Source organism: Stegostoma tigrinum, chromosome 5, assembly GCF_030684315.1.
Source record: "Stegostoma tigrinum isolate sSteTig4 chromosome 5, sSteTig4.hap1, whole genome shotgun sequence".
Taxonomy (NCBI): domain Eukaryota; kingdom Metazoa; phylum Chordata; class Chondrichthyes; order Orectolobiformes; family Stegostomatidae; genus Stegostoma; species Stegostoma tigrinum.
Genome location: NC_081358.1, coordinates 95,654,235 through 95,678,740, shown reverse-complemented (window position 1 = coordinate 95,678,740; position 24,506 = coordinate 95,654,235). Strand labels below are relative to the sequence as shown.

The following is a 24,506-nucleotide window of genomic DNA, read 5'->3' as shown; positions in this document are numbered from 1 at the left end:
TAACATTTCCAGTTTCTTCTTACTTGCATTGAGAATTTTCTGTGTTCAAATCTAGCATTCACAGCATCCTGAACACTATTCAGCTAGTCATGTCTGTGCTGGCTTTCAGCAAAAGTAACATTGCTAGTCCCAACCTCCCACCTTTTCCCCATAAACCAACAGACATTTTTCCCTTCAAGTGCTTATCCAATTTCCATTTGAAAAGTTTTCTTCACCACTCAGAGTCAGCTCAAAAATGAATACCCTTTAATTCTTCAACATTCCAATCCCTTACCTTGATGACCATACAAAAAGAATTCCTTTCCTGCCTTGTCTAGAGATTCTGAGGAAGATGATACAGGAAAAAAGTAAACTGTATAAATGACAGATTATTCTTCACATTTCCTGTAGGTACAATAATGTGTTATGGACAAACTGGGGCAGGAAAAACCTACACAATGACCGGAGCTACAGAGAAGTATGATTATCGTGGTATCATCCCGAGAGCAATTCAACAGGTAAGATTTGCAGTGACTAAATTACAATCAATGTTCTTTGAGATTCCCCTCCTATTAACCAAGTCTACCATTCTACGTGTGACCCATGATCCGTGTTCCTGCATTGTTATGAATAACACAGAATTAAGCCAAAAATTCTTCCATAGATTCCCAATATCCTAATCCACATCTGACAAATTTTCTAAAGTTCTTTGAGGATATAAGAAGTGGAATTGATGAACAGGGATAGGTAGGTGTAGTGTATTTGGATTTCTAGAAAGCTTTTTGAGAGATTTGTAGCTCAGGTTGTAAAGCGTCGATGTTCTGTTCCTCTTGTTATTTATGTGCTTCCTTTTGCTGAGGTGGTTGGCATTACTTCTGGTTCTGTTTTTCAGTATTTGGCTATTAGGTCCAGTTAAATGTGTTTGATGGAGTTCTAGTTGGAATACCAGGCCTCCAAGAATTCCCTGGCATGTCTCTGTTTGGCTCATGCTATTATGAATGTGTTGCCCCAGTGGAATTCATGTCTTCATTGTCTGAGTGTATTGAGACTAATGAGAATTGGATGTGTATCTTGGTACCTCGCTGGTGTTCATGCATCCTTATTGTCAGTTTTCTTCCAGTTTGGCCTGTGTAATGTTTTTCACAGTCCTTGCATGTTATTTTGTATATTACATTAGTTTTATTGGTTGCGGTTATAAGATCCTTTACATTCATCAGTAGCTGTCGCAGGATGGTTAATGGTTTGTTGGCAACCCGCATACCTCAAGGTTTGATTGATCTGGCAGTCACCTCTGTAATGTCTCTGTACGATAGGATGTCTAGTATGTCTGGCTGTGTTGTGCCTTCTTGTGGTGATCTGTTGGGGAGGCAATGGCAGATTGTGCTTTTTGGGTACCCATTCCTTTTAAAAATTCCGTATAAGTGCTCCTATTCTGCTTTGCTGAATTCCAAATTGCTGCTGTGTTTTGTGGTCCGTTTGAGTAATGTCCTGATAGAGCTCTGTTTATGGGTGTTGGTGTGATTGCTGGAGTAATTAAGTATCTGGTCGTATGTGTGGTCTTTCTGTGTACACTAGTCTGAAGTTCCCTGTTGCTCTCAGGGTCTACCATTACGTCTATGTAGGTTAGTTGGTTATTGTTCTCTTCTTCTTTTGTGAATTTTATTCCAGTGACGATGATGTTTACGTGTCAGTGGATTTCTTCTAGACTTATGCATTTGATAATCATGAGGGTGTCCTCTACATAGCATTCTAACCTTTGCATTAGCACTTCTGAAATTAATCATGATATCGGGGATCCCATCAGTTGTTCTGTTGATTTTTTTTTAAGATACGACCATTGAAGGTGAAGTGGTTGTGAGGCACAGATCCAGCAGCTTCAGGGTGCTGTCCTTGTTAATGCTGTAGGTGTCGTGGGGTGCCTGCCTTCCTGATTCGTCCACCAGTGTGGCAATTGTCCCTTTGGCTAGGTCAATGTTTATGGATAGTGCTGTTACGTTGAAGGATATTATCTCTTCCTCTTCTATTCTGGTGTTCTTGATGAGGCTGAGGAATTCTTGGGAGGAGTGGGTGGAGTGGGTAGTGTTGTCAACTAAGTATTTCAGTTTGCATTGTAGTTCTTTGGCTAGCCTGTATGTTGGTGTACCTGGTAGTGAGACAATGGGTCTGAGGGGGACCCCTGGCTTGTGTGCCTTGGCGAGCCCATAGAAGCGGGGTGTGCTGGATCCCTCTGGCTTCATATTTTGGTAGTCTGTCTTGCTGATGTCTCCTGAGTTATATAATTTCTTCAGGGTTGTTTTGATCCAGTTCTGTAACTGGTATTGGGTCTATCACCATCTCTTGGTAGGTGTCGGTATCTGCTTGCAGTGCCTTAACTTTCTCGATATATTGGGCTCTATTAAGGATTACTGACATGCATCCTTTGTCCACTGGTAAGATTAGAATGTCTCTGTATTTCCTAAGTCTTTCCAGGGCTTTCTTCTCTTCTGTGCTGAATGTGTTCCACTTACTTTTTCTGCTCAGTTTTGGAACTATAGTCTGTTTGATGGTCTCTTGTATTTCCTCGGTGAGCCTGTTGTTCTTTAGTGTTGATTCCACTGCAGCTAGGAAGTCAGTTTTCTTGGCATCTCTGTGGTTATAATTCAGTCCGTGTATGAGGACGATCTTCTCAATATCTGTTAGTGGTCAGTCTGAGAAGTTGTTAATCCACGTTTCTGTGTTATCTGTGTCTTTTGTGGGTAACTTTAGATAGTTTTTCTTGTAGTGCTATTCTTTTCTTAGTTCTGGTCTTTTGTTGTTGTTTGGTGATGGCTTGTTCCGGTGTGCTTATCTATTCTTGGTCGGTTGCATTGGAGTATAAAGTTTTTTGGCACACAATTTCCCACTCGTACTTGTGGAAGCAGTTGTGGGCATTGTTGATCATAACCCTTGTCATTCTGCAGCCATTCTGTGCAGCTGTTTCATGCCACTGGAATGTTGATTGGTGGTTTATATTTTAAGCTTAAAATATCACACCCAACACCCATAAACAGAGCCACATCAGGACATTATTCAAATGGGCCACAACACACTTCAGCAATCCGGATTTGTGCAAAGCAGGACAGGAGAACTTATACGGAGTTTTTAAGAGGAATGGATACACAAAGCACAATCCACTGTTACCTCTGTGACAGACCACAACAAGAAGACACAACACTGCCACGCACACTAGTCACCCTAACGCACATCAGAGACATATCACAGATGACCACAAATCTGCTTAGACCCCTAGGTATCAGGGTAGCCCACAAACTAACAACGACCCTGCTACAGCTACTGACGAATGTTAAATATCCCATACCCATAACCAATAAAACTAACGTAATGTACAAAATACTATGCAAGGACTGTGAAAAACATTACACAGGCCAAACTGGAAGAAAACTGACAATAAGGATTCATGAACACCAACTAGGCACCAAGAGACAGAATCAATTCTCACTGGTCTCAATAATGGACAAAGAATGGCATAAATTTGACTGGGACAATACATCCATAATAGTATGAACCAAACAGAGACATGCCAGGGTATCCCTAGAGGCCTGGCATTCCAACCAGGGTTCCATAACAGACACATTAACTGGACCCGTTATGCAAACCAGTGAAAAACAGAACTGGAAGTGATGCCACCCACCCCAGCAAACTGAAGCATAATAACAAGCGGGACAGAACACCAACGCTTCACCGGAGGCGCACTGATGATGTTACCTGGCAGGATGATGAAACGTCTGCAATCAAACATACTGTCTCAGCAAGCAAGTCTACAACCTCCCTTCTGGAAAGCATTTGATAAGGTGCCATATAAAAGGTTATTGCAAAAGACAGGCGCTCGTAGTGTTAGGGTAATATATTGGCATGGACTGAGGATTGGTTAACTCACAGAAGACTTAGAGTGGGCATTTTCAAGTTGTAAAGATGTAACTAATGAAGTGCCACAAGAATCAGTCTTAGGGCCTTGATTATTTACTATCTATATTAATAACGTTCAGGAGGCACAGAGTGTGATGTATCAAATTTGCAGATGATTCAACATAATTGGGAGGGTATATTGCAATGAGGATATTAAGAAATCCGCAGAGAGATATAGGTAGGTTGAGGTAGTGGCCAAAAACATGGTAGATCGAGTTTAATGTCATACAGTGTGAAATCATGCACTTTGGTAGGAAGAATCAACGGCAGTTATTTAAATAGAGGAAGACTCCAAAATAGTGCAGCATTAGAGGGATCTGGGCATTCTTGTTAATGAAACACAAAAAGTTAGCATGGGTGCAGCAAATGATTGAATGGCAAATGGAATTTTGGCCTTTGTTGCTATGGATTTAGAGTTTAAAATAGGGAAGTCTTGTTACAAATGTACAGGGTTTTGGTGAGTCCACACCTGGAGTACAGTGTACAGTTATGGCGCCCATGTTTAGGGAAAAATAGGCTGGCATTGGAGGCAGTTCAAAAGAGATTCACTAGGGTTGATTCCAGGAGCCATTGATTTATCAAAGAAAGCTAAACGGGGTAAGCCTTTGACGTTACTGTTCTATTCATATTGATTGACATACTGCTGGCAAGAAAAACACGAGCAACACTTCTAAAAGAACAAGACCCAAGGGACACCATCTCCACAGACAATATGCTGAAGTTACTGGACCTATGTCTCACGACTCACTTTACCTTTAATGGCCAAATCTATGAACAAATCAACGGGACACCAAAGGCATCACCTATCTCCAGACTAATAGCAGAAGCGGTGATGCAGAGACCTGAAAGCATGGCCCTTCCGCAGATCCAACCAAAACTATAGATCCACTACATGGATGACACTTACGTCATCATCAAACCGTCTAAACTAGAAGAAACACACCAACTTATAAACAACACTCACCGGCATCAAATTCACCAGGGAAGAAGAAAAGAATGAACAGCTCTCATTCCTGGATGTCTTGGGAGAACACAGGGCAACCCGGGATTTCTGACGGCACACAAAGAGACCACACACACAGATCAAGTCCTGAATTGCAACAGCAACCACCCCAACACCCACAAACGGAGTTGCTTAAAGCCCTATTTAAACACACTGCAGAATCCTGGAACTATGCCAAAATGAAGAAGAATACCTCTACCAAGTATTTAAGGACAACGAATACCCGAACAGCCGGGTCTGATGACACCGATCACTCAAGCAACAAGAAGAAGATACAGTGTGCTCACTCACCCAATCTAACCAAGTCTTCTTGAAGCCTCTTACAACTTATAGTCCAACCCAGCTTAGTGTCATCAGCAAATTTGGAAATAATACAGTTGATACCCACATCCAAATTATTTATCTAAGTTGCGAACAGTTGTGAATCTCGCACTTAGCCTTGATGTTAATAGTAACAGCCTGAATTTCTAAGAATGATCTGTTTATTACTGCTCTTGAATTTCTATGAATGATTCTCGAACTATACCAGTATACCCCTTGATCCCATTTTATTTAAATTTTTTATTAGCCTCCTTAGTGCCGTGAGCAGTTTTGGGCCCCATATCTAAAATAGAATAGAATAGCAATTTATGTCACTTGTATTTATGAAATTAAGTGAGATGTGTATAAGTCGCCATAATCAGTGCCAATTTAATACAGAAATTAGGAAAATAAATAATTGAGACAAAGTTAGGGCACAGTTCATCATGTGCTGTCTCCAACTCAGCAGGTCCAGCAGCACCTGTGAAGAGAAATCAGAGTTAACGTTTCAGGTCCGGTGATCTTTACTCAGAACTAATGGTAGCCAGGAAAATGGCAGTTTATATGCAGAAGATTGAGGTGGGAGGGGTGAGAGTAAGGAGTAAACAATAGTTGGGGATACAGCCCAATGAGAGAGAAGAACAATTAGACAGACAAAGGAGTGGATTTACTCCTTAACCCCTCTCCCATCCTATATTCCGCATATAAACCGATATTTTCCTAGCTACAACCAGCTCTGAGGAAAGATCACCTGACCTGAAATGTTAATTCTAATTTCTATTCACAGATGCTGCCGGATCTGCTGAGCTTTTCCAGCAATTCCCAGCAATGTTTTGGTGACTCAAAATAACTGTTTAGTTTCACTGCCATTTCTCTGTTGTCCATGATAAATTTCCCTGTTCTCATTTGTAATAGGCTTTGTAATGTACATTTTCTTTATTGCTTTCTCTCTCTTAATAGAGATTACATGAAATCAATCATACCTATATTTAAACACTATGAAATGCAACAGATTAACCATTGATAAATGGTCTTGTCATCCTAAGAATTGGTTTTGGGCACATCTGAAGAAATTGGAGAAATACACATACAAGGGACAATAATCAAAAACAGAAATTGCTGACAAAACTCAGCAGGCCTGACAGCATCTGTGGGAAGAAAACAGAATTAACATTTTGAGTCCCGTGATCCTTCAACTGATAGTTCTGGCAGCACACCTGCTGAGTTTCAGGTGTCCAGCACGCGCACTTCTTTGTTTTATTAAATTGCATGGATATCCAGTTCATAGCACAAGGGAATACTTTAGTTTTTAGCACCAGTGTGCTGGAGGAGTTATCTAGGAAAGATCAAAACTTATAACAGAGAGGAAAAAAACTAGAAGAGAATAAAGAGATAAAATGCTCAATGTTCTTGCTCACAGATTTTTAAAGAGGTAGAAGAACAGGGGGATCTTTCTCTCACCGTATATGTCTCCTACCTGGAAATCTACAACGAGACTCTCTTTGACCTCCTGTCTAGCCTGCCTGATAGCTTGGCCTCTGATGGACACATGGCAATAGTGGAAGACAACTATGGCGTGCATGTTCGAGGGCTGTCAATTCACCAGGTCAGCACAGAAGAAGATGCTCTCAACTATCTGTTTGAGGTAAGAAAGCTCAGGAGTATTGCAGAAATATTGGTGCAGAATCAAAGTTTGGGTGGGGGCTAATGTTCCTTCTAAACTGTGTAAACACTTAACAAGCTGAAAGTGCCCAAGCAGGCTAAGCAGAAGTCAATTTTTTAGGTTACCACACTTGTGGAGATGTGTGAAACTGTAAACTTTAACAATCAGCCATGCACTTCAAAATATAACGTTTGCTGGAACACAGCAGAATAGATCTTTTTAAAATTATGCATTCTCTACGTATAGCAAGGTCAACATTTACTGCCCACCCGATGGGTTTTCATGAAAAGCCAAGCCTGAAATTTTAACTCTGTTTCTCTATAGATGCTGCATTACTTGATGAACATTTCCAAGATTTTCTGTTCTTATTTCATATTTCCGCCATCAATAGTACAGTATTTTAGTTTTGGTACAGTTCATCTGCATTTGGTGTTAACATGTTATCTATCTAGACTTCCAAAAGGCCTTTGATACAGTGCCTCACGGGAGGCTGCTGAGCAAGGTGAGGGCCCATGGTGTTCGAGGTGAGCTACTGGCTTGGATTGTGGATTGGCTGTCTGACAGAAGGCAGAGAGTTGGGATAAAAGGCTCTTTTTTGGAATGGCAACCAGTGACGAGTGGTGTCCCGCAGGGTTCAGTGTTGGGGCCACAGCTGTTTACCTTATATATTAATGATCTGGATGAAGGGACTGGGGACACTCTGGTGAAGTTTGCCAATGATACGAAGATAGGTAGACAGGCAGGTAGTATTGAGGAGGTGGGAAAGCTGCAGAAAGACTTAGACAGTTTAGGAATGTCAGGAAATGGCTGATGAAATTCAATGTGAGTAAATGTGTGGTTTCGCACTTTAGAAAAAAGAATACAGGCATGGACTATTTTCTAAACGGTGAGAAAATTCGCAAATCAGAAGTGCAATGGGATCTGGGAGTGTTGGTCCAGGATTGTCTAAAGGTTAACTTGCAGGTAGAGTCCGTAATTAAGAAAGTGAATGTAATGTTGTCATTTATCTCAAGAAGGTTGGAATATAAAAGCAGCGATGTGCTTCTGAGGCTTTATAAGTCTCTAGTTAGGCCCCATTTAGAATACTGTGTCCAATTTTGGGCCCCACACCTCAGGAAGGACATACTAGCCCTGGAGCTTGTCCAGCAGAGATTCACATGGATGATCCCTGGAATAGTAGGTTTAACGTATGATGAACGGCTAAGGATCCTGGGATTGTACCCATTAGAGTTTAGAAGGTTGAGGGGAGATCTAATAGAAACTTACAAGATAATGTATGGTTTAGAAGGGGTGGACGCTAGGAAGTTGTTTCCGTTAGGCGGGGAGACTAGGACCCGTGGGCACAGCCTTAAAATTAGAGGGGCTAAATTTAAAACTGAAATGAGACGACATTTCTTCAGCCAGAGAGTGGTGGGCCTGTGGAATTCATTGCCGCAAAGTGCAGTGGAGGCCGGGACGTTGGATGCCTTCAAGGCAGAGATCGACAAACTCTTGATCTCAGAAGGAATCAAGGGCTACAGGGAGAGTGCAGGGAAGTGGTGTTGAAATGCCCATCAGCCATGATTTAAATGGCGGAGTGGACTTGATGGGCCGAATGACCTTACTTCCATCCTATGTCTTATGGTCTTATGGTGGCATTATTTGGACATTGACTAGGACACCAGAAGAACTTGAAATAGTGTCATAGGATCGATAACACAGATTGAAGTAGACAGACAGGACCTTGGTCTAGGATCACATCCAAAGAACGTAACATTCCTTGGCAGAAGTGAATGAAGCTTTATAGCACTTTCTGTGAAGCGCTGAATAGGGTAATAGATTTATTCATTTAAAAAAGCAACTAATTGTTGTGTGACTACATAACACAGGCTGCCACATTCACTGCATAATATGATGTTTGCAAATAAAAACCAAAGTATTATAAATAAATGTAATACTCAGTTATGTTGAAAACTCAACCCAAATTAATGCCAGAAAAAGAAAAACTGAATTAATTGCACAAAAGCTACATGACCACCACCACAGTAATAAATATGCAGCACAGCCCATAATGAATTGGGAGGCAGCTGATGCTGAAGAAGCATTGGAGAAGTTTGAATAAAAGTGCAGACTGGCAATTAGACACATATTCCCCTCCCCTCTCTTGCCCGCCTTCCGCAGGGACTGTTCCCTTCAGGACACCTGGGTCCACGCATCCTTCAGCCCCAATACCTCCCCACAGCCCTACGGCACCTTCCCCTGTACCGAGAGAAGATGCAACACCTGCCCATTTACCTCCTCCCTCCCCAGTATCCAAGGGCCCAAACATACCTTCCAGGCGAAGCAACACTTCACCTGCACTTCCCAGAATCTACTCTATTGCATTTGTTGCTCACGATGTGGTCTCCTCTACACTGGGGAAACGAAGCATAGACTTGGCGACCACTTCTCAGAACATCGACGTTCTGCACGCAAAAAGACCCGAAACTACCTGTTACCTACCACTTCAATGCACCACCCTGCTCAATGGCCAACATCTCTGTCTCTGAGTTGCTGTAGAGTTCCAGTGAAGCCCAATGCAAACTGGAGGAACAACAGAGGTAGCAGGAGCTGCAGATGCTGGAGAATCTGAGATAACAAGGTGTAGAGCTAGATGAACACAGCAGGCCAAGCACCAACAGAGGAGCAGGGAAGCTCACATTTTGGGCCTAGACCCTTCTTCGGAAATGGGGGAGGGGAAGGGGATTTTGAAATAAAGAAAGGGGGAGACGGATAGAAGATGGATAGAGAAGATAGATGGAGAGGAGACAGACAGGTCAAAGAGGCTGGGATGGAGCCAGTAAAGGTGAGTGTGCGTGGGGAGTTACAGAGGAGATAGGTCAGTCCAGGGAGGACAGACAGGTCAAGGGGGCGGGATGAGGCTGGCAGGTAGGAGATGGGAGTGGGGCTTGATATGGGAGGAGGGTATAGGTGGGAGGAAGGACAGATTAGGGAGGCGGGGACAAGCTGGGCTCATTTCGGGATGTGGTAGAGGGAGGGGAGATTTTGAAGCTTGTGAAGTCCACCTTGATATCATTGGGCTGCAGTGTTCCCAAGCGGAATATGAGTTGCTGTGCTGTTGCTGCAACCTTCGGGTAGTATCGTTGTGGCACTGCAGGAGGCCCAGGATGGACATGTCATCTGAGGAATGGGAGGGGAAGTTGAAATGGTTCACAACAGGGAGGTGCAGTTGTTTGTTGCGAACCGAGTGCAGGTGTTCTGCAAAGCGGTTCCCAAGCCTCTGCTTAGTTTCCCCGATGTAGAGGAGACCACAATGGGAAGAGCGGATGCAGTATACCACATTAGCAGATGTGCAGGTGAACATGTGTGTGGTGGGGCTGGAGGTGAGTGTGGAGCGGACAAGGAGTCTCAGAGAGAGTGGTCCCTCCGGAATGCAGATAAGGATGGGAGGGAAAAAGTCTTTGGTGGTGGGGTCGGATTGCAGATGGCGGACGTGTCGGAGGAAGATGCATTGGATCCGAATGTTGGTGGGGTGGTACGTGAGGACGAGTGGGATTCTGGTTTGGTTGTCACTGCGGGGAGGGGGTGTGAGGAATGAGTTGCAGGGGAAATACAGGATACAAGGTCAAGGGCGTCTTGACCACTGAGGGGATGAAGTTGCAGTCCTTGAAAAAGTGGATATCTGAGATGTATGGGAATGGAATGCCTCATCTGGGAGCGGATGTGTCGGATGTGAAGGAATTGGGAATAAGGGATGTCATTTTGGCAGGAAGGTAGGTGGGATGACCTCATTTTCTGCTTGGGGACCCTATAGCCCTCCAGACTCAATGTTGAGTTCAATAATTTTAGGGCCTAAACTCTCCCATGTCCCAGCCCTCCATCCCACACCCCAGGCCTTGTTACCACATAGCCTGCCATTTATACACCCTCTGTTGTCAGTCACTTACAGTCCCCATAAACAACTAGTCACCCTCCCAGCCTGATCGTTAGCAACTCCTTTGTTTGTACAAGCGCCTTTCTCTCTCTTTGGGCTCTATCCTATTGTTTACTCCCTACACCACCCACCTCCCTATCTTCTGCATATAAACTGACGTTTTCCCTGTCACCATCAGTTCGGAGGAAGGTTCCGTGAACCCGAAACATTAACTCTGTTTTCTCCTTCACAGATGCTCCCAGACCTGCTGAGCTTTTCCAATAACTTTGTTTTTGTTCCTGGCAATTAGCAGGTTTAGAAAAGGTCCTGGTAAAGTGGAAAAGGTCAGCTCCATCCCTCTGTGGGCATGAGAGAAAGTGTTAAATCAGCTGAATAGTTGGGAACTAAGTGAGGAAAGGAGCAAAAACCAGACAAGATTTTTGAAATCAAAAATTGCTGGAAAAACTCAGCCAGTCAGGCAGCATCTGTGGAGAGAACCAATTTTAACATTTCGAGTTCAGCACAAATCTGCAGCCAAATTCAAAATTTCAAATTCACCAATATGAATTTCAAGACCTGAGCTAGGAATCAGGCAAACCAGTTGACAATTTCCTGAAGACTGAAAGTTCAGCCAGAAAATATAATTTTAAAGTTAAAGCTGAAAGGCTGTCAGATCAGTTCATTTGGGGTTCTGCACACCCTGTATACAAAAAGGACAAACTCACAATATCACAGGCTGTAAATACTAACACCGCACACGAAGCCATGAGTAGCCAAATTAAGGTGCTGACTACAAAAATGGCTTACTTCCAGTTAAAACAAGAGAAAAGTAGCAAGATTGATGAATTGAAATTGCAGCAAAAGAATACATGCTAGACAGAGAAAGCGTGCAAGAGCTGTGAACAACCAAATGATTTTACAGTCAGAAGGAAATGGTATCCATATAGATCAGATTGCAGAACATGTGGAAACCCAAATCTTTGAGAAAAGATGTAAAACAAAACAAAGAAAGAAGATGGTAAGTGTGTTATCAGAGACAGAACCACAGGGTGAATAAGAAATCTAAAGAATAAAAATGTCTATGCTGTAGAAGATGATAATGAATTTGACAATATAATGGCTGCCGGAACCATGCACCTACAAGAAATGTCACGATGCCGCAATTCCCAGAGAAAAGATTTCACAACTGCTGAGGTCAGGAAGAGGGTGCAAAATAAGCCCACAACCATCATCTTAAATAAAACTTTGATACCAGACCATACAGTAACATTTTTCCAGTTGGACTATATAAGAACTGTTTTACGGAAAGTCGGGATAAAATTAGTGCCCAGGAAAGATGCTATAAAACCAGGCAACATCACACTATGGCATATATCGGAAATGAAATTTGTTATTCCAGCTAGGAATAACACAACTGAGGCACACAAAGGAAATAATGTTAACTGTATGTTTTATATTATTGAAGCAGACGGTCCTGCTATCCTGGGTTTGAGCAGTTGTGAGGAGCTGCAGTTTATCTCTAAATCTTGAGATTAACAAGGTGATACTGATGGTTGGAGGGAATCACCCTCTGAAAAGCATCCTCCGATCATAAGTAAAGGGAATCTGATTCAAATGTAACCAGTGTTTTGACAAGACCTTTGAATACTTTGAAGGTTTTGTGCATCACATCAACAGTGACCCAGTTTCGAAGCCGGTGATTCATTTCCCATGTAAGGTACCAATGAACTAAGAGAAAAGCTTGAAAGAGAACGCCGAAGATGGAAGAAAAGCTAGACTTACAGAGCTCGCACACTGGGTAAATCCCGTTGTCGTGCACAAGAAACCAAAGAGGTGGTTAAAATTTTGCATCAATCACAGAACAATAATCAAATAATAAGGCATCATTGGCTTATTCCAAAACTGAGTACAGAAATCAAACCATTACTGTCATGGACAAATGCTTTCAACATGCTTAATGGCAGAATTGGCTACTGGAACATCAAGCTGAATAAGGAATCTTCAGTGTTGAGAGAGTTATAGAGTCATACAGCATAGAAAAAGGCCCTGTGCCGACCATGCCTGTGCCAACCAACAAACACCAAACTATACTAATCCCATTTACCTGCACTTGTTTCATAGTCTACTATGCCCTGACATTTTAAGTGCACGTCCAGATCCTTCTTAACTGTTATGAGAAAATATTCACAATTCCTGCACCAACCTTTTGAGCCAGGATGTGTTTCAGCAAGTAGTAGACAAGAAGTACCAAGGATGTAAAGGACTTGTGAGACCACTGTCTACGTGAAACCATGGAGAAAACTAGAGAAGCTGGGTTCAAGCTAAATGCAGACAAATGTTTTGGAAAGGTAACAAAAAGCCAAGTTTTTAAATGGGGTACGTAGCTGACAGGATATAATTGAATCCTGAAAATATTACAGCCCGGAGTGCTCTACCAATGCTTTTACAGAATGCTCTTCTCAGCCGACAAGGTTTCCCACCAGTACAGCCAAGTCAGAAAATAGTGTGATGATACTATGGCTTTAAGAGCTGTGTTTTGTCCTAGTTTTCTTTTTATGAAGAGAGATTGAGATAGATGTATGAGCGGCCTGCTTCAAGCCAATTAAGTGAACAGCTTGTGAGGCTTTGGTTTTTTTTATTTAAGTTGGAACAGTAGAAGCAGCCTGGATTAGGGTCAAGCTCCCACAGAACCAGGATTGTTTTTAGTTTTAGCCTTCAGCAGAGGTTGCTACAGTCTTAAAGATGGATGTAGAAGCCCTTTTTCCTCTCCTTGTTACAGCTAAAAGCTGGGCTTTTCTACCTGCTGCCAGAATTACCAAAGTCAGAATTCTGAGCTTCCGTCCTGCTTTTGTAGCTGCAGTGGCCAGGCCAGTAAAGTCTGTGGTCAACTGTGACCCCCACAAGCACAGTGTTGGTGATGGGGACAGGGGAAGGGAAGATGAACATGGCACTAAATGTTAATTAGGTTGTAACCTAGCTCGAATGAATTAGTTACCAATTATCGGCACAAACTACAACACTCTCTCAATCTTAGATAATGGGAACTGCAGATGCTGGAGAATCCAAGATAACAAAGTGTGGAGCTGGATGAACACAGCAGGCCAAGCAGCAATGTGCTCCTAAGATGCTGCTTGGCCTGCTGTGTTCATCCAGCTCCACACTTTGTTATCACTGTCTCAATCTTGTTGCTTGTTGCCTAGAAAGGGAAAGTTGTTGCAAAAATGCTGGCCTTGCTACTGATGGCCAGATTCCATGAGAGGTAAAGGAAAAAAATCTTCAGCAACAGTGAAGATGTTGTTAGGATCCATAATCTTTGCTAAATTCAGTTTGCTCAGCCATTTATTAGCACCACTTGAAGTGAATTGAACTATCTGAAGGAATGATGAGTCTCAATACTAGCGTATTTTTGATGGTACAAACTCAATAGGCCGTAGGCTTCTTCTGTACTCTGATTCTGTAACATCTGTAACAGTGGCATTACTACCTTTGTTTACTGCTTTGTTTCACACTGCAGGGTGAAACTAACCGAATCATTGCATCACACACTATGAATAAGAACTCCTCCAGGTCTCACTGCATCTTCACAGTGTATGTCCAGGTAAGCTTAGTCTTGATTCCTTTGGCTTGTAGGCCTCTGATTTGATTTGATTTTATTTATTGTGTACTGAGATATAGTGTAAAGTATTGTTTTTTTGTGCTTTTCAGGCAAATCAGACCTTACATACATACATTAGGGTAATAGACTAGAATGCAGACTATAGTGTTATGGCTAAAAAGAAGATGCAGTGAAACATCAACTCAAAACAGCAGGGAAGAAGCTATCCTTGAATATGTTGGTACATGGTTTCAACTTTTGTATCTTCTGCCTGATGGAAGAGGGTGAAAGAGAGTATAACTGGGATGGGAGGGGTCTTTGATTATGTTGGCTGCTTTGCTGAGGCAATAGAAAGTGTAGGCAGAATCAATGGAAGGAAGGCTCGTTTGTTTGATGGACTGGGCTATGTTCACAACAATGTAATATCTTGTGGTCCTGGCAGTTCAGTTGCCATATGAAGCTGTGATGCATCCAGATAGGATGCTTTCCATGGTGCACCTGTAATAATTGGTAAGAATCATTGTGGGCATGCCGAATTTCCTTAACCTTCTGAGGAAGTAAAGCATCGGTGTACTTTCTTAACTGTGGTGTTGATATGGATGGACCGGGACAGATTGTTGGTGATATTTAATTCTAGGAACCTGAAGCTCTCAACCATCTTCACCTCAGCACCATTGATACAGACAGGAACATGTCCTCTCCTCCACTTCCTGAAGTCGATAGCTAGCTCCTTTGTTTTGCTGATATTTAAGGAAGGATTGTCATCTTTACACCATGCCATAAAGCTCTCTATCTCTTTCCTGTGCTCTGTCTTGTCATTGTTTGAGATTCAAACCACTATGATAGAGTCATCAGCAAACTTGTAAATGGATTTAGAGCAGAATTTGGTCACGCTGTTGTTAGTGTATTAGGAGCATAGTAAGGGGCTGACTATGCAGCCTTGTGGGGCACCAGAGTTGAGGATTATCATGGAGGAGGTGCTGTCCTGATTGTGGTTTGCAGGTCAGGAAGTCAAGGACCCAGTGCAGAGGGGGAAGCAGAGTCCTAGGTCTTAGAGTTTAGAGATGAGTTTTGTTGGAATTACGGTGTTGAAGGCAGAGCTAAAGTCAATAAATTTAAGTTTGACGTAAGTGTCCTTGTATCCAGATGTTTGAGGGATGACCTGGGTCTGCTGCAACAGAAGGCGAATTGTAGCAGGTCGAGGCAATCGGGGAGACTGAAGTTGATGTGTACCATTACTAATCTCTTGATGGTCTTCTTAGTGATGGATACCAGACGGTTGTCATTAAAGCAGACTGCCTGATTTTTCTTTTGCACCGGGATGATAGTGATCTTCTTGAATCAGATGGCAACCTCAGATCGGAATAGGAGATATTAAAGATGTCTGTGAATACTCCCTCCAGCTGGCCCGCACAGGATCTGAGTGCACAGTCCCAGACTCCATCCAGCCAGTCACTTTCCATGGGTTCATTCTCAAGAAGGCCAATGTGATATCTGCGGCAGTAACTGTGGTTTTGGTGCACCTGAGGCTGTGGAGGCAGGTGACATCATTTCACTGACATTCTGTTCAAAACAAGCAGAGAATGCATTGACCTTATCGGGGAGGGATGCATTGGTGCCAGCGATTTTGCCCAATTTCACTTTGTAGTTACATTATGTAAGCCTTGTTACAATTGACGTGTGTTTGTGTAATTAGTCTGGGACTCTAGTTTAATCTTGTATGTCTTGGCATCCTTGGTGGCTTTGCAAAGGACCTTTCTAGTTTTCCTGTATAGATTAGAGTCACTCTGAATTGAAAGCCTCAGACCTGTACTTCAGTAGAGAGTGGATCTGCTGGTTCATCGATGGTTTCCAGTTAGAATCATAGAAGAACCATAGAATCCCTACAGTATGGAAGCAAGCCATCTGACCCATCGAATCTACACTGAAGAGCACTCCACTCAGAACCATCCCTCTACCGTGTCTGTGTGACCCTGCATTTCCCGAGGATAATCCACCTAGCGTGCACATCCCTGGATACTATGAGCAATTTAGCATGGCCAATCAACCTATTATGCACATCTTTGGTTAGAGAACAGTCGGATTATTTCATTGGCACACAGTCCTCTCCACATTTACTGATGAAGTTTGTGATGGTAGCGGTGTACTCATTTAGGTTGGCTGCTGAGTTCTTGAATATGGACCAGTCTACTGAGCCCAAGCAGTTATGTCAGAGCTCATCTGTTACCTCAGACCAGAACTATAAGTCATTCCTTCCCTCAGTAATAGATTATGGACTAATCTCACAGGCTACCTGAATCGTTAGCAAAATGTTTTGTTCACAGGAAAATCTTTAATACAAAAACAGAAATTGCTGGAAAAGCTCAGCAGGTCTGGCAGCTGAGTTAACATTTCAGCTCCAGTGACCCTTCCTTAGAATTGATGGTACCAGCAGCTCTGAGGAAACATTACTGGACCCAAAACATTAACTCTAATTTCTCTCCACGGATTCTGCCAGACTTGCTGAGCTTTTCCACTAATTTCTATTTTTGTTTTTGATTTGTTGCATCCGCAGTTCTTTCAGTTTCTATTTAAAATTTTTAATATGGTTGAAATGCTAATTAATTAGAATTTCCATACCAGATAAGTAATGAAAAATAAATTGTTAGTTGACTTCGGAATCAATGAACACCTTACTCCATTATATGTTCATTTTTGAGCACCAGATGATTAACATGATTTGCTTGCTATTGAACCTTCTTTCAGGTTGTGAACACTGCAAGATAAATCATAACAGGTAGATTTTATAAGGAAAGTCAAAGGAAACATTTTTTCATCCAGTAGAGTAGCCATTAGCTTTGTTTAAGTCAAGTACAATGACCCACTAACATGGGCAAGCAAGAAAATTTTACAATTTTTGTGCTATCATGCAAGAATTTACATTTTAATTGTGTCTTTAACGTAAAGAAATATCCCAAAGTACTTTACAGGAATATTATGAAACGTAATATGACATTGAGCCACAGAAGGCAACATTAGGTAAGACGGACAAAAGTTTGGTCAAAGACTTAGTCTTTAAGGAATGTTTTAAAGGAGGAAATAGGAATAGAGGGACAAGAAAAATATAACATTAGACCATAGCTTGTCTAGACCAGATTCTATTTTTGAATTACGTTGTTGAAGGGCAGCATGTGGTTGAGAAATAGGATTGAGTCAAGAATAGGTTCTTGGGGAAACACCAGAGATATTTGCAAAATCAGGAGGAGAAGCTATTGAACTGATTTTCTAACTATGATTACTTGGAGCCAGTTAGAGCAGTGGAAACTCATCCAGCTAAATGACAGTGGACGAACATGGAGGAGAGTGATGTGACCAACTGTGTCAAAGGCTGCAGATAGGTCAAGAAGGACAAGGAGGGATAGTTTACGTTTGTCACAGCAACATGGGATACCATTTGTGATTTCAGAAAAAGACTTCTTGGTACTGTGGCAGTGGCAAAATCTTGATTGGAGGGATTCAAACAAGGAGCTCTGGTAAGAATAGGCACAGATTTGAGAGGCAGTAGTACATTCAAGGACTTTGCAAAGGAATGTGACAAGTTGTACCATTTCTTTTTATGTTTTTACGCTGTAGAATAAAGCAGTTTAGCAGCTAGTGCGCTCTTAATAGCTGTTTTGGAGTCTACTTATAGAAGATTGAAGACACATATTCAAAAATGTTTTTGTATATCCACTTGAGGTTATACAGGTACTATTGTTGTACCATCACCAGAGGGCATTAGACAATGTGAATCTATGGTACAGATCACCGAGTGGTTCTGATAGGCATCTGAGCCTCGTGGGAGCCAATGAATAGTTTTGCGCCTTCAGCTACTCAAAACGTTCACCTCTTTCTTTCAGTTGACTTATGAGTAGTTTCTGTTTTTAACAAAATGTTTAGCATTGCCTATCTTTAATTCTCCTTCTTTGTTTGCAGACTCGTTGGAAGGAGGCTTCAGAAGTCAAGTATTTGGCCTCAAAGCTTAACATGGTGGATCTTGCAGGCTCAGAGCGTTTGGGAAAAACAGGAGTGAGTGACAATCAAAATGTTTCATTCCATTGCTTAATCTGTCAAATTGGTTAATTTGCTAATTCCCAAGTCAGATCATCTCAAACTTGTAGTTAATTCTGCCTTTTTTTTTATAGTGAGCTGATGGTTTAAGTTCTCGACCAATTTAACTTATTTTAGCTCTCTTAAAGGGACAAGCAGAATCACAGAATTGTTAAAGCACGGAAAGAAGCCGCTTAGTCCATCATATGTGTGTGTCAGTTGTCTAAACAAGCACCTTATTTTAGTACCTTTGTCGTGATATCTCCATTTAACACTGCACAAAATTCCTGTTCAAATAACTATCTATTCCATTCTGAATGCCTTTTTTGAACATGCCTCATCATGTTCTCCCAGCTGTAACTACCTGTTGCACAAAAAAAGATTTTCCTTATATCACTTGCAATTGTTTATTAATTATGTTCAATCTGTGGCCTCTTGTTGTCTATGTTTTCACAAGATGGAACCGTTCCTTCTGATGTACTGTGTCCAAACTGTTGATGATTTTTGACATAACGGTGTAGAGCTGGATGAACACAGCAGGCCAAGCAGCATCAGAGGAGCAGGAAAGCTGATGTTTCAAGTCTAGACCCTTCTTCAGAAATGGGGGAGGGAAAGGGGATTCTGAAATAAATAAGGAGAGGGGGGAGGCGGATAGAAGATGGATAAAGGAGAGGATTGGTGAAGAGGAGACAGACAGGTCAAAGAGGTGGGGGTGGAGGCAGTAAAGGTAAGTGTAGGTGGGCAGTTAGTGGGGGGATAGGTCAGTCCAGGGAAGACAGATAAGCCAAGGGGGCAGGATGAGGCTGATAGGTAGGAGATGGGGGTAGGCTGGATGTGTGAGGAGGGGATAGGTGGGAGGAAGGACAGGTTAGGGAGGCCGGGACAAGCTGGGCTGGTTTTGGGACACGGTTGGGGGAGGGGAGATTTTGAAGCTTGTGGAATCCATATTGGGCGGCAGGGTTCCCAAGCGGAATATGATGTGCTGTTCCTGCAACCTTTGGGTGGCATCATTGTGGCACTGCAGGAGGCCCAGGATGGACGTGTTGTGTAAGGAGTGGGAGAGGGAGTTGAAATGGTTCACGACAGGAGGTGCAGTTATTTGTTGCGAATCGAATGTAGGTGTTCCACAAAGCGGTCCCCAAGCCCCTGCTTGGTTTCCCCGATGTAGAAGAGGCCACATTGGGAACAGCGGATACAGTATACCACATTAGCAGATGTGTGGGTGGACATCTGTTTGACGTGAAAGATCTTCTTGGGGCCTGGTATGGGGCCGAGGGGGTGGTGTAGGGGCAGGTGTAGCACTTCCTGCAGTTGCAGGGAAAAGTACCAGGAGTGGTGGGGCTGGTGGGGAGTGTGGAGTGGATGAGGGAGTCACAGAAAGAGCGGTTCCTCTGGAAAATAGATAAGAGTGGGGAGGAAAAAATGTCTTTGGTAGTGGGGTCAGATTGCAGATGGCGGAAATGCCGGAGGATGATGTGTTGGATCCGGAGGTTGGTGGGGTGGTCCGTGAGGATGAGGGAACTCCTGTTTTGATTGTTATTGCAGGGACGGGGTGTGAGGGATGAGTTGTGGGAAATGCGGGAGACGCAGTCGAGGGTGTTTTCGACCACTGTTGGGGGTAGTTGCGGCCCCTGGAAAACGAATATGTCTGGGAGTGGAATGCCTCATCCTGGGAGCAGATGCAGCAGAGGCAAGGAATTGGGAATAGGGGATGGCATTCTTGCAGGAAGGTGGGAGGGAGGAGGTGTATTCTATGTAGCTGTGGGAGTAGGTAGGCTTGAAATGGATATTGGTTTCCAGGTGGTTGCCGGAGATGGAAACAGAGCGGTCCAGGAAGGAGAGAGAGGGAACAGAGATGGTCCAGGTGAACGTAAGGTTGAGGTGGAAGATGTTAGTGAAGTGGATAAACTGTTCGAACTCCCCATGGGAGCATGAGGCAGCGCCAATACAGACATCAATGTAACGGAGGAAGAGGTGGAGGATAGGGCCAATGTAGCTGTGGAAGAGGGATTCTTCCACATAGCCTATACACTTGCATGCCTCATGCAGCTGGCCTAAGGCCCTCCGCTTCTTCCTGTTCCGCAGGCCCGACCAGTCCCCCTCCACTGACACCCTCAGCCGCTTAGCTGAACTCGCCCTCACCCTCAACAACTTCTCCTTCAATTCCTCCCAATTCCTACGGACAAAGGGGGTGGCCATGGGTACCCGCATGGGCCCAAGCTATGCCTGCCTCTTTGTAGGATACATGGAACAATCCCTCTTCCGTACCAAAACTGGCCCTAAACCCCACCTTTTCCTCTGTTACATCAATGACTGCATCAGTATTGCCTCATGCTCCCACGAAGAGCTCAAACAGTTCATCCACTGTACTAACACCTTCCACCCCAAGCTTAAGTTCATTTGGACCATCTCTAATCCCTCATGCACAAGCCCTATGCATACACAGGATCTGTTCAGATGAGGAGGAATGCGATGGATGCCCGAAGGTGTTTAGGGTGGAAGCCAGAGAAATGCAGCATTGTGAGGTTATCCGTAGGCTTGCGGTAGAGTGAGGTACTGAGTTATCCGTCCCTGATGGAGATGTCTATGTCCAAGAATGAGACTGATTGTAAACAGCAATACACACACTTATGTAAATCTATGGGGTGAATTTGTATTTGCAGATGCATTCTATTTTGTTCAAAAAGTACACGATTTATAGACGGTCAGTCAATGTGGCATTTTACAAATTCCTGCTTTGGAAATAAAACGAGTTTGACTCCAAATCAAAGCACAAACAGATTCTAAACAAGGCCTCACACCTGGCATGCATTGCCTGACTGAAAATGTCACCTCTTCTTTACACTGATGATACCTTAATTTTCTCAGGGCAGTGACTTGAAAGAAATTTGAGGATTTACATATACGTATTAATCAATTAAAACCTTCAAACTGATTAAAGATTTAACAGCACCTTAGATTTGTTTAATACATTCTCATTTGTGGTGTGACCCTTTGATCTTTTACTTATAAATTCTGTGTCTGATTCCACGTCTCTCACTAATGCCTGAAGAAGGAGGAAGTCTCTGGAAGCTTGCATTTTCAAATTAACCTGTTGGACCATAACCTGGTGTCATGTGATTCCTGATCTTGTCCATCCCAGTCCAACACCGGCACATCCACATCATACTGTTATTTAAGATTAACCTTTTATTTAGGGTTTTATAGATATAAAATGTTAGTCTTTGACCTTTCCCTCTTGCCTTCAAACTAAATGTGGATTTCTCTCATGTGCCGATCATTGTCACCTAAAGACACCTTCACCTTAAGGATATTAATTTTTGTTAACAAAGAACAAAGAAAATTACAGCACAGGAACAGGCCCTTCGGCCCTCCAAGCCTGCGCCGATCCAGATCCTCTATCTAAACCTGTGTCATATTTTCCAAGGATATCCCTCTGCTCCCTGCCCATTCATGTATCTGTCTAGATACATCTTAAATGACGTTATTGTGCACAGCTCTACTGCCTCCACTGGCAATGCGTTTCAGGCACCCAACACCCACTGCGTAAAGAACTTTCCACGCAAATCTCCCTTAAACTTTTCCCCTCTCACCTTGAAGTTGTAGTAATTGAGCCCAAGTGAGTGAGTCCCCCACTCTAAGGGAAAAAGCTTCTTGTTATCCACCCTGTCTGTACCTGTCATGATTTTGTAGACCTCAATCAACCTCTGTCTTTCTAATGTAAATAATCCTAATCTACTCAACTTCTCTTCATAGCTAGCAGCCTCCATACCAGGCAACTGCACCCTCTCCAAAATATCCACATCCTTTTGGTAATGTGGCAACCAGAACTGTACACAGTAATCCAAATGTGGTCGAACCAAAGTCCTATATAACTGTACAATGACCTGCCAATTCTTGTACTCAATGCCCCGCCTGATAAATGAAAGCATGCTTTATGACTTCCTGACTTAAGAGATCTAGGATAGCTAATCTCTGTTTGTGTGATAACATACTGCGTTAAGAAAATTGTCTTGAATGTACTCTAGGAGCCAGTTTTCCAGGCTACTTTTGTCAATCTTATTCACCCAGATTGCATGCCAAGATAATTGCACTCCTTCACACACCCAATTATTTTTTCATATATTTTCTGTCCTAAATCGGAACTACCATTAGGGGGTTTATAAACTACTCCTGAAATTGACCTCTTATTGACCTCAATTTCCTAATCCTACCCAAACTGATTCTACATTTTCCTCTTTCAAGGTAAGATAACCTCTCACTTATGTTCTTTTTAGTTAACAGTATTACACCTCAACTTTCCCAAGATTCCTGACTTTCTGAAATATTCAATATTAAGGTCCCAGCCTTGGTCACCTCAAAATCATGTCCTTGTAATGGCTATCAGGTTCTGCATACCTACTGCTATCTATTTTCTGCCGCAGAAAGCAGTTGAGATCAAAACATTGAAGGTTTTCCAGGAGTTAGATATAGATCTTGGTAAGGGATCAAAGAATACAGGGAGAAAATGGGAGCAGTGTACTGAGTGGATGATCAGCTGATATTGAATGGCAGAGAAGGCTTTAAGGGCTGAATGGGTCTACTCTTGCTTTTATTTTCTATGTTTCTGACACTCTTGTTACAAATTCTACTTTAATTCAGGTATAATGCCCTTCACTCTCTCTTTTTACCATCCCTAGCATCTCTGGCTTTATCTGCTGGTGCACACTTAACTGGAAAGCTCTGTTCTTAAATTACTACCTGATCGACTACCTTGTCATTTCCCTGAAATTTACCACATCTCACCATATTGCTATTTTAAGCATTTTGCTCAAGTCATGTGAAGCTATTCACTACTTTGTTAATTTTTGTTTCATAATGTTGTTCCTTAAACCTGAATTTTGATATTTTTAAAAAATGGCATTCAAGTCCAAAATATTCTACACATATAAAGAATAAAAACAGATCCAGCATTGACATCTGATGTACATCACTTCCAACTGAACCCCAAACTGACCAACATCTGTTAAATCTACCTCTGTTTTCTGTCAATCTCATTTCTATCTATGCCGTTCATTCTTGAAGGTTGAAATTATGATTTTCTATCGCAAAGGCAAAAAAGGTACTACTAAGCCAAAGCAGAAACTCATATGCAAAAAAATGGCGTTTAATTTCCACAGTACTGTATATTAATCCAAACTAATGTCTTTTTATGTTCTTTCAGTCTGAAGGGCAGGTGATGCGAGAAGCTATGTACATCAATAAGTCACTCTCTTTCCTCGAGCAGACCATCATTGCTCTTGCTGATCCCAAGAGGGGACATGTTCCATTCAGGCAGAGTAAGCTTACACATGTACTAAAGGATTCTTTAGGTAAGTGAGAAAAATAAAAACAAGTGTATGGAAAAAGCATTAAAGGATAAAGGTGTTAAATTAGAGCATGAGACAATCATTAGCAGAGAGGGACAAGACTAACAAACCAGTGAATGTAAATTATCATGTGGTTTTCGATCTGAATTCAACTTTTTTTAAAGAAATTGGAAAACTAGTTAGATTGTCATAAAAACCCAGCTGATTGACTATTGTCCTTTAGCAAAAGAAGCCTGTTGTCAATACGCAGCCTGGCTTGCAAGTGATTACATGTGGACATGGGTTGACTCTTAACTGTCCTCTGGAATGGCTTAGTAAGCCATTTCATTATGTTACAACACTACAAAGAAGTAGGGGCAGTAGAGTTTGGCAAGGTGTAGGAAAGACTTATGAACCCTATGACCTCCCCATGAACTTGAGGAGGGTAGGAACCTTCTATTTTGGGCTCTATGTGGTCCTCTGGGACACTCCAATGGCAATGTCCACCCTTGCAGTAACCTCTGTGCGCATCTCACTAAGGCTTGCCTAACTGGTCCCCATGCTCCCAGATTCCATTCCCATTTTGGGAAAGAGGCATTCTTCCATAGTGTGCCCTCTTTCAGACTCAGTGCCAGCATTGCACCCCTATGGTCCTGATGAGTTATGCTGCAATTTGCCATCAGATCCTGGGGACAGGTGTCCATCAGAAGGGCCCAATTAGTTGCTGAAGGTCT

General features: G+C 42.5%; 1 protein-coding gene across 4 annotated transcripts in view; it reads left to right on the top strand.

The window, feature by feature from the left end:
• The window catches only part of kif9 (kinesin family member 9), a 100,253-nt gene that overhangs the window by 14,968 nt on the left and 60,779 nt on the right, over positions 1-24,506 (top strand). For all 4 annotated transcript variants that reach the window (XM_048528581.2, XM_048528580.2, XM_059646163.1 and 1 more), the window contains exons 4-8: positions 391-497; positions 6,648-6,872; positions 14,297-14,380; positions 18,332-18,424; positions 23,649-23,796. In XM_048528581.2, coding sequence (XP_048384538.1) covers positions 391-497; positions 6,648-6,872; positions 14,297-14,380; positions 18,332-18,424; positions 23,649-23,796 — 657 coding nt within the window. The remainder of the gene's footprint in view (positions 1-390; positions 498-6,647; positions 6,873-14,296; positions 14,381-18,331; positions 18,425-23,648; positions 23,797-24,506) is intronic.